Source organism: Gopherus flavomarginatus, chromosome 2, assembly GCF_025201925.1.
Source record: "Gopherus flavomarginatus isolate rGopFla2 chromosome 2, rGopFla2.mat.asm, whole genome shotgun sequence".
Lineage (NCBI taxonomy): Eukaryota > Metazoa > Chordata > Testudines > Testudinidae > Gopherus > Gopherus flavomarginatus.
The window spans coordinates 23,147,423-23,164,848 of NC_066618.1; the positions used below are offsets into that span (position 1 = coordinate 23,147,423).

The 17,426-nt window shown below is 41.1% G+C and overlaps 1 protein-coding gene across 1 annotated transcript in view; it reads right to left on the bottom strand.

Moving 5' to 3' along the window:
* Positions 1 to 4,945: 4,945 nt before the first annotated feature.
* The window catches only part of VIPR2 (vasoactive intestinal peptide receptor 2), a 105,538-nt gene continuing 93,057 nt past the window's right edge, over positions 4,946 to 17,426 (bottom strand). The window contains exons 10-13 of the mRNA XM_050942268.1: positions 16,905 to 16,996; positions 11,378 to 11,507; positions 11,249 to 11,290; positions 4,946 to 9,654 (exon numbers count right to left, since the gene is read on the bottom strand). Coding sequence (XP_050798225.1) covers positions 9,481 to 9,654; positions 11,249 to 11,290; positions 11,378 to 11,507; positions 16,905 to 16,996 — 438 coding nt within the window. The 3' untranslated portion in view covers positions 4,946 to 9,480. The remainder of the gene's footprint in view (positions 9,655 to 11,248; positions 11,291 to 11,377; positions 11,508 to 16,904; positions 16,997 to 17,426) is intronic.

The window sequence follows — 17,426 nt, forward strand, 5'->3', positions numbered from 1 at the left end:
TTTTTTGGTGCAGAGCTAGAGAATATGGAGGATTGGAGCAGTAAGAGATGCAATGTGTAAGGGGGTGTTGGAACCATGCTGGCAGTGTGGGATTTGGAAGGAGAGGGTGCATTGGGGGGCCAAGGAGGAGAGCATAGGAGGAGAGGGTTTTGATGCTGTGGTGAGGGAGAATTAGGGAGAATGGGATACATCGGAATGGGAAGTAGGCAAATGAATTAAGGGAAGGAGAAAGGGGTTGGGTCTGGGGAGGGGTGAGATCAGTGGGAGTGATTGGGAGACATCAGATGGATGGCAGGAGCACAGGGTATCTTAAGGGCATGGGCGGCTTATTAGGCCTGCATTCTCCACCTAAGCCAAACCAAAACCAGATTATTGTCATAAAAAATTAAAAAGGTTGTAGAGAAGATTTTAAACTAAGGGCTGGGGGAAAGCCAACAGTTGCAGAGCAACACATGGTTTGGACAGAGACATCACTTAGGGGAGGATCAGTTAATGAGGATTTGCTATGGCCTGGTAAAAAGAAGAGGATAAAAGTTTATGAAATACAGGTGGGAGCTGAAGCCAAACAGTCAAATTAAAAAGAGTCCCATTCAATTACATCACAAAGGATAAACAGTAAATGTCATAATGTGACTATACAAATGCATGTTATGCCCGCACCTAGACAAGTTCATGGAGGATAGGTCCATCAATGGCTATTAGCCAAGATGGTCAGGGATGCAGCCCCATACTGTGGATGTTTGGAACCTAAGCCTCTGACTGCCAGAATCTTGGACTGGATGACAGATTATAGATTACTTAGTAATTGCCCTATTCTGTTTATTTCCTCCAAAGCATCTGGGAGAGGTCACAGTTGGAAGACAATACATTGGACCCATTGGTCTGATCCAGTATGGACTTATGTTCTAACCTCCCATTTGAAGTCCCCATGCATTCCTGGTTTAAACAGAGAATGGCAGCCACTTAGGGAAGCATGGAGCAGCGAGGGGGGTTGTATGGGGAGGTTGTGTGTGTGTGCGTGTGTGTGGAGGGGTTCGAGGAGTGCAGGGAAAAGGAATGGAAAGGAGGACTGTCTGAGCTGTACAGTGGGAGATGTTAGGGAGGTTTCATCTCTGTCCTCCCAAAAGCCTCACATCCATGCCCCACCATGTCAATTCCCTCTGTTAAAAACATCCCCACAAATGCCTGGGTAATCCAGGCACTGTTCCTGCTGCCTTGCTCCAGGTTCTCACCCTGCTGACACCGGCCTCTGTGTGCGCAGGAAGGAAACCAGGCTGTGCTGGATGGGCAGAGAGATGGGAGACAAGGAGATGATACAGGGGCAGTGAAGGGACTACCATGCAGCCAGTGCTTTCTGTGTCCAGAGTAATCATTGCCAAGGTGCCAGTAATAGTAGTGGGGGAGGGCTGGGCTGTGAATTACAGGGATGTTGAGAAATTATTTTTTAAAATACACAAAGAAAATTAAATGCCCTAAAATGTTAAGAACACAGAGTTAAGGGTACCCAGTGATGCCTCATGCTCTTCCAGAATGTGGAGAGTGGCTAAATGTAAACCTCTGAAAGCTAGGAAATACAAAGTTAAGGTACAGGTCATCCCTCTGACGCAACCTGAAAGCTGCCCTGTTTGCCTCACTATGTCAAGACCACATACCAGCACTGTACCCTCAGAGATGCTACAGGACACCTTGGGAACAGAACACATGAGCACTGCACGACAAAGTCTAACGCTCTGCTAAGGGTTAGGTTGGATGTAGCAAAGAGGAACCACCAATACCTGCCTACATTCAAACACTGCGCACCCCAACTCCACACAAACAAACCCAACTTGCTAAATGGCCCCATCTCTTCACCTGTACCCTGAGGAGTCCTTTTGAGATATTGCCTTACTTCTCACTAAACCCTGGAGACCACTGCCATGTATGCCACCAGCCTGCTGACAATCCCCAGGGCAAGAAGACAGCCTTGGGCACCTCTACTGACAGCATACAAAATTCAGCTGAAATGAGGCATATTTGATGATTCAAGATACACATGCACATTTCTTCACATCACAGTTCTCGCGTCATCATTCCAGCTGATACTTCCACCATTCAGTCAGTACAGCTCCCAAAATATAGCTGGAGTGCATGCAGATCCATGCGGTAATTCAACTCTGTGGAACACAATGGCACATTCTTAGTCCTTCCTCATAGCTATTTATTGCAGATTCATAGATTTTATGCCCCAAAGGGGCCCTTAGATAATGTAATCTGACCTCCTGAATACCAGAGTCCATAGAATTTCCTCGTTACTCCTGTATTGTGCCTATCAACTGTGATTGACTAAAGCATTTTCCAGTAAGGCATCCAGTCTCGATTTGAAAACATCAAGAGATGGAGAATCCACCATCTCCCTTTGCACTGCACTTAATGAATCATTGCCAATGGTTACTGCCAGCTTCACGGGGGCAGAGTTAAGGTTGCACTGTGGTGGTGGGGGGTGATGTGTACCATAACGTTGTATTTCCTGGTTCAGAGGGTTAAGTGTAGCTGCTGTCCACATTCTGGAAGGGCATGAGACATCACTGGGCAAAACCCTTAACAAGGTTTGGGGGCATTTACTTAATTTTTGTCAGTATTGTGAAGCAGTGCAAGGCATTTCAGCGGAGACAGTGGTGAATGTAAAACATTGACAATAAATACAATACCCATCATCATAGCATTTCTCATGAAAGACTTATTTAGTTATCCAGCTCATGTGACTATGACTCCTCCCTCTTACCCCTCGTTACAGGTGTTAAATCCTAAACACCTGCCTCTTCATTCTTGATATTTATACCCTTTGAGTATTTGTGCCCAGTAAATCTGCTTCTCTTAGTCACCATTGAGCCCAGCTGTACTCACATAGGCATATTGGGCCAAATTCAGGAGGAAGGTGTAGGCCACACACCACAAAGTGCATATAAATCTAGTTAAATTTAAAAGAGACTACAGTGGTGTAACGCACATGCTAAACAGCCATGGGGGTGGGGGCAGAGGGAGTAGGAAAAGCAGCTACCATAAGGGTATAAAAAGAAAGAGTCATCTTACACTCTAAGGGGCAACATTAAGGTGTAAGTTACACTATATCACATTATCATCACATATCACTTTACACCTCACTTCTGAAATGGACCCAATACGATCGAATGTCATTACATGAGTAACGAGTCTTGAATGATGAAATAGACAACGTGCAGGAGAGGAATACACCAGTGGCTTCAGCAAGTTGAAATGCTGAGGATCTGGAATAGGGGATGAGCACCCAAGTGTTGCTGAGAGGTGAAATGGAAGCGGCATCCGCGACTGAAAGAAGGAGAGGGCCAAAATTAATAAGTGCTGCGAGTGTGGATCCCTCACAGTGGGTGGGCCATAGGAAATGAAGCTTCATGGGACACGGGGACCTTAATGCTGGCCAAGAAACTGGTCAATCCCTGCCCCAAGATAATTCTTGGATGTCTCCTAACACTGGGCAACATTGATTTAACTACAATTCAGCCTGGGGCCATATAAATTACAAAATTTAAGGCTAAAAGAGCCCACCATCTAGTCTGACATCCTGTATATCACAGGCCACAAACACCTGCACCTTAAACCCAACCACCAAAATTAGACCACAGCCCACAAGAAATTAGACTATTATGAGCCAAAGGAAATAGGTGGTTGGGGCAGCCAATGGAAAGGGGCGGCATGTCCAGGTCTTCTGCTGCAATTCGGCGGTGCGTCCCTCAGTCCCTCTCTTCCCCTTTGAGCTGCTGCCAAAGTGCCGCCAAAGAGGAAGAGAGGGAGTGAAGGACTCATTGCCAAATTGCCACTGAAGACTGGAGCGGCACGACTGAGCTGCTGCTGAAGTGCCACCGACTGGCTTTATTTATTTTTTTCTGCTTCACTGCTTGGGGCATCAAAAAAGCTGGAGCCAGCCTTGCCCTCAGATCCCCCTTTGTAAAATGGGGATATTATGTCCCTATCTTGCAGAGGTGCTGGGCAATCCAGACTGTGAGGTACACAGATTCTGTGGTAATGGGGACCACAGAAATAAGAATGAATGAATTATAGTTAGTACTCCCAGTGAATAACACTGGCAGAATCAGGCCCTGTATTAGGACATAAAAGCATTGCATTATCGATGGAAAGAATGCCTTCAATTTAAACTCAAGGTTGGATGAAATTTTAAAAAAAAGTTATGCTCCTTTGTTTTGGTAAACTGGCTCCTAGACACAATGAACTTGTCAAGTTAATCAAGACACAAGTAGAGCTAACTTGCTCTCTTATGCTAGGGAGATACACAAGATCTTTGATTAGAATGTATGAGCTCACTCCTGTAAATTAGGTCTGTTGCAGCTCTGCTGACTGCTGTATCACAGACACTGGGAATATCTGGGCAAATGTATTAAGCAAGAGAGGCAAAGACTGAGAAACTGAGATCAAAATGCATGCCCTGACATAGGGAAAATACTGATTCATTTGGATCAATCGTGTATATGTGTGCGCATATGTCTGCAAGCAACTGAGAGAATATTTTAATACCAACACAAATTCACTGGAGTTGAATAAAGATTACCTACTTCTCAAAGAAAAATCTCAGGGTTACTTTTTTACATGCAAGGATTAAAGTTGTTTACTAAAAAGCAAAGCATTAACTATAGACACATCTCTTGGAATACCTCTGGCCTGACATATCAATGAGCATATGGATCATGTGACCAGTTGGGAGGTTTAAGCAGTGCAGGTGTTGAACCAAACCATCCACAAATACTATTTTCTGACACTATTTTCAGTCTATTATGGCTAAAGTGTGCTACAAAACTGAGTAAACTGCATTCCTGTTGTTAGAATAAAGCATGTGAACATCTGCTTTTTCACAGATGTTGCATGGAGTAAACCCCAGAGAAATCTGTAAGCATTATGACATTATAAATCAGTAGGATAACAGAGACCTCAGATGCTGTATTACAAGTATGAAAAGCAAATCTATTTACACACATTTATCTATACATCATCATAATCTGTACATTTTGTAAAAAATACCATTCATTTACATCATGTTTAAGGTTTACTGTACTTGACACATAAAAACCATTATCAATACAGAGAACCAAAGAGAATGTGTTAAACAGTTTTTTATGCGAATGCACTAGGAAAAAGTTGCAGGATGTAAATAATCTTATTACAGTACATATAGAAATGAAGCAGTTTTATACTTAGTAGCTTAGTATAAAGTAGCTTACAAAGTAGATGTACCTGGATTATGTTTAATTACACTTTAGTATAAGATGTATCACTGGGAAAATACATTTTTATACTAGCTTACTAAAGCAGACTCTGGAATTTTCTGTGTTCAATGTTATGGTGATGTAGTCCTCATAACACACTTGTCAGAAAAAGTGTTTATCTTGATGTTTTATTTAAATCACCAAAATAGCACAGTGTACTAAATCATGCAGTTTGGTAATGGCAGTGCAGTATTCACTACCCAGAGATTATCAAGGTGTATATAGGCACAGATGGTAATTTAAAAGTAGTCTTTTGTTGGTAAATGACACAGCTTGCTGCATCACTGCAGATACAGGGTTGTAGTCTAAGATTATGGAATGATAACCTATAAATACAGAGTAGTTCTTTCTGCACATTACTTGTCAGTTCTACTTGATGTTGCCAGAATAGTTTAGTATTTGATTATCATTAGGGATGTGTTACAAATTCTGCACATAAAGTGGAGAAGGAGAATTTTGGCTTTTGTCGTTTACACATTGTCACTTTCCCTGGGTGTAATTTGGATGAGGTGGGGAGATAAGTTTGGGGGATGGCAGTTTACACATCTCATCCCCGAAAGTTGTGAAGGGCCAGATTGTGGTACTACACTGAGAAGAGCCTTTCTCTGGTCTGCTAAGGCCACTTTGTACTTCACTTTTGTGCCAAATGCCTTCCCGTCCCCAGTGTCAGAGAAGGGAGAGGGCATTCCCAGAGTGCTCTAGGGTAGGGAGAAGGGTGCAACAGAGTTGAGCAGGCATACTCCTTATCCACTACTGGAGTAGGGTCTTTGTAGAGCCTTACAGCAGTGGCATAAGTTAGAGTTGTTCCAGAGCAGCTCCAGCTTGTGCTAACATAGGGTAGCTCCAGATCAGGGAGACACAAACAGTTACCTGTGCCCCATCCCCCAATCTCCACTCTGTCCAGATGAAGAGGACAATGTATTGATGTCAGAGGAGCTATTTGTGATGTGCAGTGTTATTCAGAATAAGTAAGAGAAACACAATCTGGCCTTCTCCCCATGCCTTAGACACAGGATCAGCCACAACCTGTCCCAGTGTATTTTAGATGTAAGAGGTATAATGAAACTGAAAACCATGCAAAATCACCAGGTTTCAGGTTCTGCTAATGACTCCAAGATCTCTTTCTTGAGTGGTAACAGCTAATTTAGACCCCATCATTTCATATGTATAGTTGGGATTATGTTTTCCAATGTTCATTACTTTGCATTTATCAACACTGAATTTCATCTGCCATTTTGTTGCCCAGTCACCCAGTTCTGAGAGATCCTTTTGGAGCTCTTCACAGTCTGCCTGGGACTCAACTATCTTGAGTAGTTTTGTGTCATCTGCAACTTTTGTCACCTCACTGTTTACCCCTTTTTCCAGATCATTTATGAATATGTTGAATAGGACTCATCCCAGTACAGACCCCTTGGGGACACCACTATTTACCTCTCTCCATTCTGAAAACTGACCATTTATTCCTACCCTTTGTTTCCTATCTCTTAAGCAGTTACCAATCCATGGGAGGACCATCCCTCTTATCCCATGACTGCTTACTTTGCTTAAGAGCCCTTGGTGAGGGACCTTGTCAAAGACTTTCTGAAAATCTAAGTACACTATATCCATTGGATCCCCCTTGCCCACATGCTTGTTGACCCCCTCAAAGAATTCTAGTAGATTGGTGAGGCATGATTTCTCTTTACAAAAACCATGTTGACAATTCTCCAACAAATTATGTTCATCTCTGTGTTTGAGAATTCTGTTCTTTACTATAGTTTCAACCACTTTGCTTGGCACTGAAGTCAGGCTTAGTGGCCTGTAATTGCCAGGGTCATCTCTGGAGCCCTTTTAAAAAATTGGCATCACGTTAGCTATCCTCTAGTCATTTGGTACAGAAGCTGACTACAGTTAGTAGTCCTACAATTTCACCTTAGAGTTCCTTCAGAAAACTTGGGTGAATACCATCTGGTCCTGGTGACTTATTACTGTTTAGTTTACCAATTTGTTCCAAATATCTGAATATTTTGACCAACGTTAACCTACAAGTATCACTGAACAGTCAATTTTTTAAAACTTTTTAAGTTAGCTTGACAAGTGACTGTCTCTACAAAATATTCTGAGTGGTTTAAGGTAGAAAAGGCTGGTATGAAAGTCCCTTGATTGTCAGATTATTTTTGTAAAACAGGAAAAGCCTTGGTTGTGCAACAGTAACTATTTGCCTTTTGAACCAAGGCTACTGTTTGTGAATATGGCAATAAATAGACTGTTACACAAAACAATATTATTTCTATTACTTATTGTTACTTAAAATGAACTACAATACAGGGTGTTTATTGGTAATACTAATTAGAAGATATGAATTAAGTGATTATTATTTAAATCATGGCAACTGTCACATAATGTACAATTTCCTGTTTGAAATATTGTGGTAACACTTCAGTTTATGAGGCAAAATACTCATGCAAATGCACAGTATTCACACTTGTTATTGAGAGAGGACATGGTCAGTTGTGACACGAGAGGTAAACATAACAGTGCTTATGTCTTGTAAGATTGCAGAAGTTGTGTGTGTATTTATAAGCACTTGTCAGCTCCGTGTCTTTCATTTCACTGTGGGTACATAAGGGGCTTGAGGTTACCAAAAATGCTTTCAATTTATGCCTTTTATGGTCATTTGAAAGGGATTGTGTCTGTTTTTTTTCTGGCCTTGCTGGTCAGGATTGCATTTTCAATCACCTCACAGATATAAAATGGCATTATGTTGAAAGTATTTACATAGTTCATTAAACTCCAGTAGTATTTATAATTTGATACACTTAATTTTAGCTGCCAAATGTGAAGTTCTAAAGATATATTTTAATAAAATCATTATGTATAAAAACATGTTTTCAGTGGGTGAGTGGGATGTCCATTCCTGTTTAGCCTTCACTAGGCTGTTCTATTAGGAAAATACCTCTTTAGAAAGTTAGGTAATAAGAGATTGAGGTGCCCAGTTTGTTTCTATGTGTTCCTAACTCTTTTCTAATGTCAGTGTGGGTTCCTTTCTGTCTGTTTATCTTATATGATGGACATCTATCATAAATGTAACCAAAATATATTTTTCTTTTGAAGCAAAGCAAAGAGGATACCATTTTTGAGAACTCATAGAACCTGATGGCTAGGGTATTAAGGTTCAGCCCTGCCTTTCTGAAACACACAGATGTACTGTCAGGTAGATAGAAAAAAATCAGATGGAGTAGAAGTCATTAAAAACATTAACATTTGCCAAACATTACCACACAGTTACCAGAGATATCTTTGATTTTTAGCATGGGGTAAAACTCTAGTAATCTCAGATACCACTATTGGCAAATGCTGACTGTTTAATGATGACCACTACTGTGCATTGGGCTTTTCTGTAAGGACTGCAGGGCTAGCCCCACATTCTGCATTAAGATATGTAGAAATGGGCATTCGTGCAGGAAAGCAGGATCAAGCCCTTAGGATCAAATATTGCAGTGAGGTAGCTCAGAATTGAATTAGGATTTATGTAAGGAGCTAAGAAGGACTAACATTTTCCTCTGTGCAAAATATGGACTTATAATGCCCTTCACCTGTATGCTAAATTCCCACTGCCATTAACTGGATTTCCATATGGGGATCAAGAACATACATATGGCCCTAAATATATCTATTTCAATTTTGTTTGCTATAGTAGGGTCTAGCGTCTCTGTGAAAGAAACATTCTATTAAATATAGATGGTATATATGATATTCTCTCTCACTTCCCACCCTACCTCCTTACACATGGACCAAAGCAACATACATTGAGCGGGGTTCAGCATACATTACATATTAGAGAGATATATAAATAGAAATATAGCATTAAAATAAATTATATTTAGAATAGTTACTTCTAGTACAAATGACAGGATGTAATGTGAACAGGACTAAATAAAAGCACAAAGGCTCAGATCTCCAAAAGTATTTAGGGCCTAACTACTGCTGCTTTCAAATCAATGGGCGTTAGGCAGCTAAATGCCTTTGGGGAGCTAGGCCAAAATGTCTGCAAAGCCGCCTGCCCATCTGTTACCTGATTTGCTGTGCCAGGCCATTCTCCAGATAGCAATATGTAGAAAAGCAAAGCATAAATGGTTCATTTTAGAAAATATTACATTGAGCTCCATATAGTGATAGATCCCATAGTCTTTAGTTTGAGCTACATGGTTTATATCACTGTGGTCTCTGTCTGCATAAAAGACTGCGCCTCTGAATTCCGATGGAGCTGGGAGACACTTTCTGAGCCATTTCGAGAAACAGAACAGCTATGGAGTCTGTAGTCGCGGCCCACTGTCTGGCTCAAACACAAACTCCGCCATTTCCTTTTCAGCTCACCTTGGACCTATATTTAAAAAATGCATGTGAGCTAAAAACGCACTTTACATGGGAAACATTTGTGCTTTCATTAGTGTCACATGCAAACTACTAAAATCTCTATTTTACTTGAAAACAAAATTGAGTCAAAGAGTCTCAGAAGAGTTATTAATAATACTTTGAACTCATATAGTGCCTTCCATCCCAGGACCTGAAAATGTGCCATAACCCTTTGGTCTCCTGAGAAGTAGGAAGAAAAATAAAAGTAAACACAAGTCTTCTAAATTCAGATAGGCAGCACAATCTTGAGATTAAAGCACAGGCATAAGAACCTGGAGTCTAAGTCTAGCTTTACTATGGATTTATTGTGTGATCCAAAGAAAGTCGCATCACATCTCTTTATCTCCCCAACTTTAACCTGGGTGTAATATTTACCACAACTGCCTCTCTAGGATATAGCTCCAAAATCCTCAGGTGGCAGCGTCTAGCTATTATTATTAATAATAACAACTCAGAACTCTATTACCAAGAGCAGTTGACTAATGCATTTCCTAGCTCCAGAATTTAAAGTGTATTGACTTGTCTGAAGAATGATAAGAGAACAATAAAAAGGGTTTGTAAAAATGGTGGGTAGCTATTTATGATAAGTTTTTACAGATGAGTAAGCCAAGGCATAAATAATTCAGTGACTAGCCCAAGATAATGCAGCACATCAATGTCAGAGCCAGGAAAACTCAGGAGATCTGGCTCCTAATCCTTCACTCTAGCAATTGCACACACTCCGTCTGTGATATACTCTATATTATTTAAAGCGTGTTTCTACTCTGAAAAGTGACTGCGCAAAAATGGCATCTTCTTACTCAGCGGATATGTCCTCGAGTCTATTGGTCATCATTTGAAGTCGGATGACAGCACTGTGAAGGAGGGATCACATGTGCCAAGTCGTACAATAAGGGCTAAATTGTAGTACAAGCTGAGCATCCAGAAGCTCCCATTTAGGGACCTAAGCAAGTTCTCAGATTTTTGAAAGAGCACAGGCTCCTATGCAGGCACCTGAATGAAGTGGTCAGATTTTCAGAAGCACTCTGCACCCTGCAACTCCCCACTGAGAACAACGTAAATCATCAGCATCACTGGTGCACTTCAAGAACAATAGGAGCTGTTGGGTGCTGAGGATTTTTGAAAGCCTGGTCCTAATTGTGCAGGCTGAAATGTGTCCCAGAGAATTTAAAAAATTAACCTTTGAAAGTTTTGTAATGAAACCTTAGGCCCTCTGAATCCAATAAAAAACAACAACCTCCCATTGACTGCAATAGGGTCAGGACTTCACCTTTGGGATTTTCTTAGATTAATAAACAGTAAGAGTAGAATTTAATAACGCTTCCTGGTGTTAGGGCTCAGACAGAGTTTAACCTCCCTTCCCCCCACAATTATGCCTTAGTATGGTGTTTTTTATATCTAATATAATCCCCTTTCATATAGAAATCACCATATTCTGTACAATAATAACCCACTGATACCTTTTATGATTTATATACTAGAAAGCTAAGGCTGCTACTACACTTATGGCTACTAAATTGAAAACATTGTTCAATATCACTGGGGAGAAAAGGGAAACTTACTTCACTGTTCAAAAAGCAGTACAGGACTGCAACAACCAGCCCCTGTAAACAGACAATGTGTATCAGTTAGTACACAGCTCTGAACTCAATCAGTAAAAGATTTAAAATTTGTAAAGGCTTAGAATTTACCTGAAAAGATCCCAAACATAGCTCAAAAATTATCTGATAGTGACTGGAAATGCGTATAGGAAATACAGCAAACACCATGTAGTGAACTCCAAATAATGGAATAAGCAGCAATGTTGATTTTGCAAGTCTCCTAAATAATCAGAGCAGAAGAATTGGAGCTTAATGGAGTATCCCAGCAAAGTCTTGTTTCAGTAACATATATATTTAGTGCACTATTGTTTTTTTTTTTTAGAGCAATCCTGTAAGCCCTCAAACAGTATGATCTGTAAATTAATATTCTTCATAAGGGCCACTCATACCTACTGAAAACTATATTTTCTCTCACATCTTTGCTATAGTAAGCCCCACACTAGCCTTATAGTCACCGGGTGAGATTCTGTGCTTGGTTCAAAGAGCTATAGCGGCTTTAAACTATCTTTGCACCCTCCTGATTTTGGGGTTGTTTCAGGGGCTAGAGAAGCCCCCAGCATAACTCAGACAGCCATGTGAGGGCTGTCTAAATTCAGAAACCTCCTTGGCCTGTCCTACGGACTGTACCAGGTTCCAGAAACTCCACAGTACGGTGTGCTGTAGCTCCATCCTTGACATACTCCTCTTGTCCACAATGTGGCCCCTATGTCCAGGTTTGTGAGGAGATCCTTGGACAACAGCCTTATGGCTGCCTTCCACAGTGCTTTCGTCCAGGCAATCATCACCCAGCTGGACAAGAGGCTCTTAGGGTGACTTATGCTGCCCTGGCTCTTTTTAGATTGCATGAAGTGTCAGAGCATAGTAGAAGATCTGACCCAAACAGTAGGGAATACTGGAGAGTTATACAGACATCTTCATTTTCTGTAATTTGAAAATTAAAATACATTTAAAATGTACAACATGTAAACAGTGCCTAGAGAATGTGATCCCAGAGCAATCCTTCAACCATGGCATTTCATGAGCAGTTATACACTGATCCCAGAGTCCTAAAACCTCATATTTATACTGATGATATGAAGCATTTACCCTTCATTACTTAAAATTCCAAGAGTTACGTAACAATAATTATTGAGGTACAAGAGAAAATTATATAAGTATCTGGAGATAGAATTTTAATTTATTAAGCAGCATGATTTTGTCAAATTGACAGTAAACCCTTGAAAAGGTGGGAAGCTAATTATCCTTTAGCTGTCACTCATTTCATTTTAATAACATAAACTTTACATATTATATGGATGCCTGATCTTAGATAAAATGCAAAAAGTTACAATGGAGAGTCCAGTGAGTCATCACTGTCTTGACCATAACTAGACTCAGCAATGAAACAGATAGGCTGTCTTGAAGCAACCATCTTAAACCCAAACTATCTATTTAGGAGACTAGGCATTTGAAAATCCTTCTATTTGAAAGTGACTGTGCCAGTCCTCAAAGCCCTCCACGGATCATGCTCAAAATATTTTAGAGTCTGCCTCTGTCTAAGTGACAATGACCTTCTGGACAGCAAAGGTCCTCAGGAATCACAATATGTCTGGACCTAAAGGTGAAACCAATGACAGTGGAAGATAGGGCTTCCTCAGCAAAATGTCCTAGCTTTGAAATTCACTACTGGAGGAGAGGAGAATGACCACAAATCTCACTGCTTCCAGCTTTCATGCCTTCAATATAGCTTTCTGACCACCAAAATCAAACCAGCAGTAAAGCAGATGAAAGAGAGAAGAAGGAAAGGGAGCAGGTGGGGAAGAGGGAAAACAGAGAAGAGGAGTGAATTGGGAAGGGCAAAAAATAAAGAATAATAAAACCAAAATAATTAATCAGAACAAATTAGTGAATCAACATCTGCCCCTATTTGGTTTGTGGGGGAGTTAGAAAGGAAATAAGAATCTTGACAAATGGATAGAAGTCAAATTTAATTTACCTCCATATATATATAAAATGACTGGCTGGGTAAAACCCAATGGTCGTGGCTTGGTCAGCCATGGTCTCTTGTATGACTTTTTAAAATTTAATGTTTCCTTGTAGTCATTTAGGAGTCAGTGGTCCCAATTTTTACAATTATATCTGAATTTAGATTAAAATTTCTAATAAATATTAGCAATCTTTTTCATTATCTTTGGCCATATAGCTTACATTAACCCATCTCACATAATCGTGAAGACTTTAACTAAAATAATATGAATGTTATGAAAATTTATCTTTGATTTCTGTTTGTGGGTATCAAATCAATCTCAGGGCAGAAAGTGTACTCATGATCCTACACCCTACTTAAGACTTACATTAAGGGATTATGAATAGTGTAGGACCTGGCAGGGCCTTCTACAATGGGATGAATTTCATTCCATGGATGGAGGCATGCTACTGATGTTGTAGAGGAACATTAACTTTTTCAAAAGTGCCTAAATTATCTAAAAGCTAAAGTCCCATTTTCAAAAGTGACTTAAGTCCAGATCCTCAAAAGATATTTAGACTCCTAACTCCCACTAATTTCAGTGGAAGCTAGAAGCCTGAATACCTTTGAGGATCTGGTCCGTAGGAGTCCAAGTCTCACTGACTTTCAGTATCACTTAGGCACTTTTGAAAATGTAACGCAATATCTACTTTTCCTGGCAGAGCCTGGTGCGACTCTTTCCAGAATGCATAAAGATATGTCGTGCAACCACTTTATCTTGTCATATGTCTCCAAAACTAATTAATGGACTATGGAATACTCACTCATGTTGCTAAGCAGCCTCACTGAAATCAGTGGAGCTAAGGATATTCGTAAGTGCTTACCAGTATGAAAGAGGGTTAGACAATCAAGTCCTAATTTAACAAAAAACCTCCCTATATCCACATCAAAAATTTCAGTTCATTTAAAGTCAAAGCCTCCATGATGATCCTGACTTTTGCAAACCACACAAGTTATCAAATTCCAGGATATTTACACAAACTCTGTACCTTGTGATCTCATGCTTCACTTTCATTGTTTCTCAACTTTCACATTAGCATTTTTGCTTTAATAATCTTTGACTGACTGCTGAGCTAACTCTATATGACACTGACACTTTTATGGAGGAAACATCCATACAAAAATAGCCTCATGCCCCTCTGCATTTTAGAAACTGCATTTGAATGTACATAAATGAGGCTTCTGGACCTTTAAATTGCTCTTCAGAATCAATATTTCTCAGTGAGCTTGATCTACCACTCTCATGGGTGTCTACAGAACAGCAAAACACCATCCAAACCAACATTAAAAACCAGGCAACCAGACTCTAAGAGCAGAGTTCACACTGACGAACAGTGAAAAACAAGTCTGCTTCTAGTAAGCAGCCTACACTGTAAGACACTGAGATGCCCTATGGAGGATGCTTGGAGCAAAACAGAGCACATGGGACTGAACAGAAGTATAAAAATGAAGATGGGGCGGGAGGGAAGAATAGCTCTTGCAAGAAGAGGTGACTGCACAGATGTCCTGCCCACAGTCTGTTCAGTTTTCTGAATGATAAATAGGAGACCCCAAAATCTCAAGTCGGGTGGTCCATGGATTGAGCTGGCCATTCAGCATGGTCCAACAGGGCAGCTCAAAGGATTCAGGATGCCTGGGGTCCTCGGTGGCGTGGAGCCCCCGCTTCGGCGGTAATTCGGTGGTGGGGAGTCTTTCTGCTCCAGGACCTGCTGCCGAAGTGCCCCGAAGACCTGAAGCGGGGCCCCCCCGCCATCGAATTACTGCCGAAGACCCAGCTCTTCGGCGGCGGGTCCTGGGGCAGAAGGACCCCCTGCTGCGGGTCTTTGGGGCACTTCGGTGGCAGGTCCCAGTGCGGAAGGACCCCCCACTGCCGAATTACCGCTGAAGACCTGGAGCGGAAGAAGCTCCGGGGGCCCGGGCCCTGCAAGAGTTTTCCAGGGTCCGCAGAACGAGTGAAGGACCCCGCAACAGGGGCCCTGAAAAATTCTTGTGGGGGCCCCTGTGGGGCCTGGGGCAAATTGCCCCACTTGCCCCCCCCTCTGGGTGGCCCTGTGGTCCACTGGCTGAGACAGCAAACATGCCACCTTCACAGAAAGCTCAGGTATCCCCAGCCCAACCTGCTACAATCTCTACTGGTGGGTTTCTTTGTCTTGAGACATCACAATCCCTAACCACTCAATTACCAAAACAGGGAAGCAAGGTATCATCATATATATGGATCCATAAGTGAGTTGCTCCTGAAGCTAGCTACATTAGGGGCAAGGAGGAAAAGCAGATCACTTCAATGGAACACCCAGCACAGATGTGGCAGCATGTTTAAACTGCTATCCTAAAGCCCCTCCTCTGCCCCAAAATATCATGGTTGAAAGGGACCTCAGTCATCTAGTCCAATCTACTGCTCAAAGCAGGACCAATCCCCAGACAGATTTCTACCCCACTTCCCTAAATGGGCCCCTCAAGGATTGAACTCACAAGCCTGGCTTTAGCAGGCCAATGCTCAAACCACTGAGCTATCCCTCCCCCTGTACTCTACTGAACAGTATGGCTGCCCCTGGGTCGGGGTGTAAAAATAAGCACTACACCACAAGCCTAATACTCCAGAATGCCTAGACATTACAATATCTTATTCACTACATTATTTTTGTGAGACCTGTCACATCCTATTGAAATCAGTACAGAGCAAGTAAAACCAAGTGTGAGGCTTAAATGGACAGGCTGGTATATAGTGCCCACAAACTAAAGACAGTTCAAACAACATCAGGTGAAAAGCGCACATCCATCCCCTCATGTGACTTAAGAGATGATCCAAGGAGGTTTGTTGAAAATTTTTGTAGAATATGGCTGGATTCTTAAATGACTTGTGGAAACTACAGGAGAATTTTTACAACGCATATTTCCATATTTTTAAAAGAATTGTGATGCAACAGTAAGGTGCCAAACATGTCACTCTGGTTACAGAAAATATACACAGGTTTTATTGGGTATTTTTCATTTTGGCATTGTCAGAAAGTTTCTTTCGCTTTTTAAATATGTACAGCAACAGCTTGTTTTGGTGAAGTGTACAGGTAATTAACAAGGAGCCCTATTAAAAAACTTACTGTGTGTGACTAGATGCTTGGGGTTTTCAGTGCTCAAATTAGACTTAGGCATCAACATGCCATTTTTTGTTCTCAAGTGAGCATCTACATTGGGATCTGGGCTTTTTTGGGCAGAGTCTGTCTTTTTATTATATGTATAGAGCTTAGCACAATGGGGCCCTGATTCTGTATTGGAGCCTATAGGCACTAATAAATTATAATTAATAGTAGTAGTAGCAATAATAAATATTAACCTTGTTAAAGACCTTTGTTCAGCAAAACACTTAAACCCATGCTTAACTTTCAGCATATGCTTAAATCTCATAACATTGTTGATTTCAATGTGTTTACAAGCTTTGCTGAATCAGGGTTCTATCCCCAGCTATCCATCCATTTGAAAATGGGTCCCATTGTATCGAATAGTTATCATAGCATCACAACACTGGATGGTTGCTGGCAGTCTGCTCCAACAGATGAAATCTTTAAATAGATTACTTTCACATATTGTATGAAGTTTCTAAAACACATTACTCACTTGTATTGTGACTGATCATTGCCTCCGACATCGGGTGATCTTAACTTTTGCAGTAAAATTCTTATAATACTAATGAAAAGTATAAAATTCACCTGCAAAAGAAATTATATACGTAAGTGACTTCAAAAGCTCCTCACTTTAGTATGCAGTGTGCTGGTAAGAGGTAAACAAGCCAGATTAGTCAGTTCATTAGTGAGCCTGGAGTGCTTGCTGCCAGAACATGTTAACTTGCCCTCTCTCAGATCTACTGCCACTTTCCTGCCTCACTGACAGTTTGTCACATCCAACAGATCTCTGCATGACTGTAAATACCACTATGGAATCATCCTCTGAGATACTTAAAAGCCGACAAAATCCCTTTCCACCAGCAATCCCATTAAAGGGAAAGTTCTCAAGCATGGGGCTTTGGTCAAGTCTCAGTACAGCCTAACGTTATATTAAACCCTTTGGTGGATTTACCACTGGATGCTGAAGGGATAATGCACACCCTATTTATAACTCTTTCCCACACTTGGCCCTTAA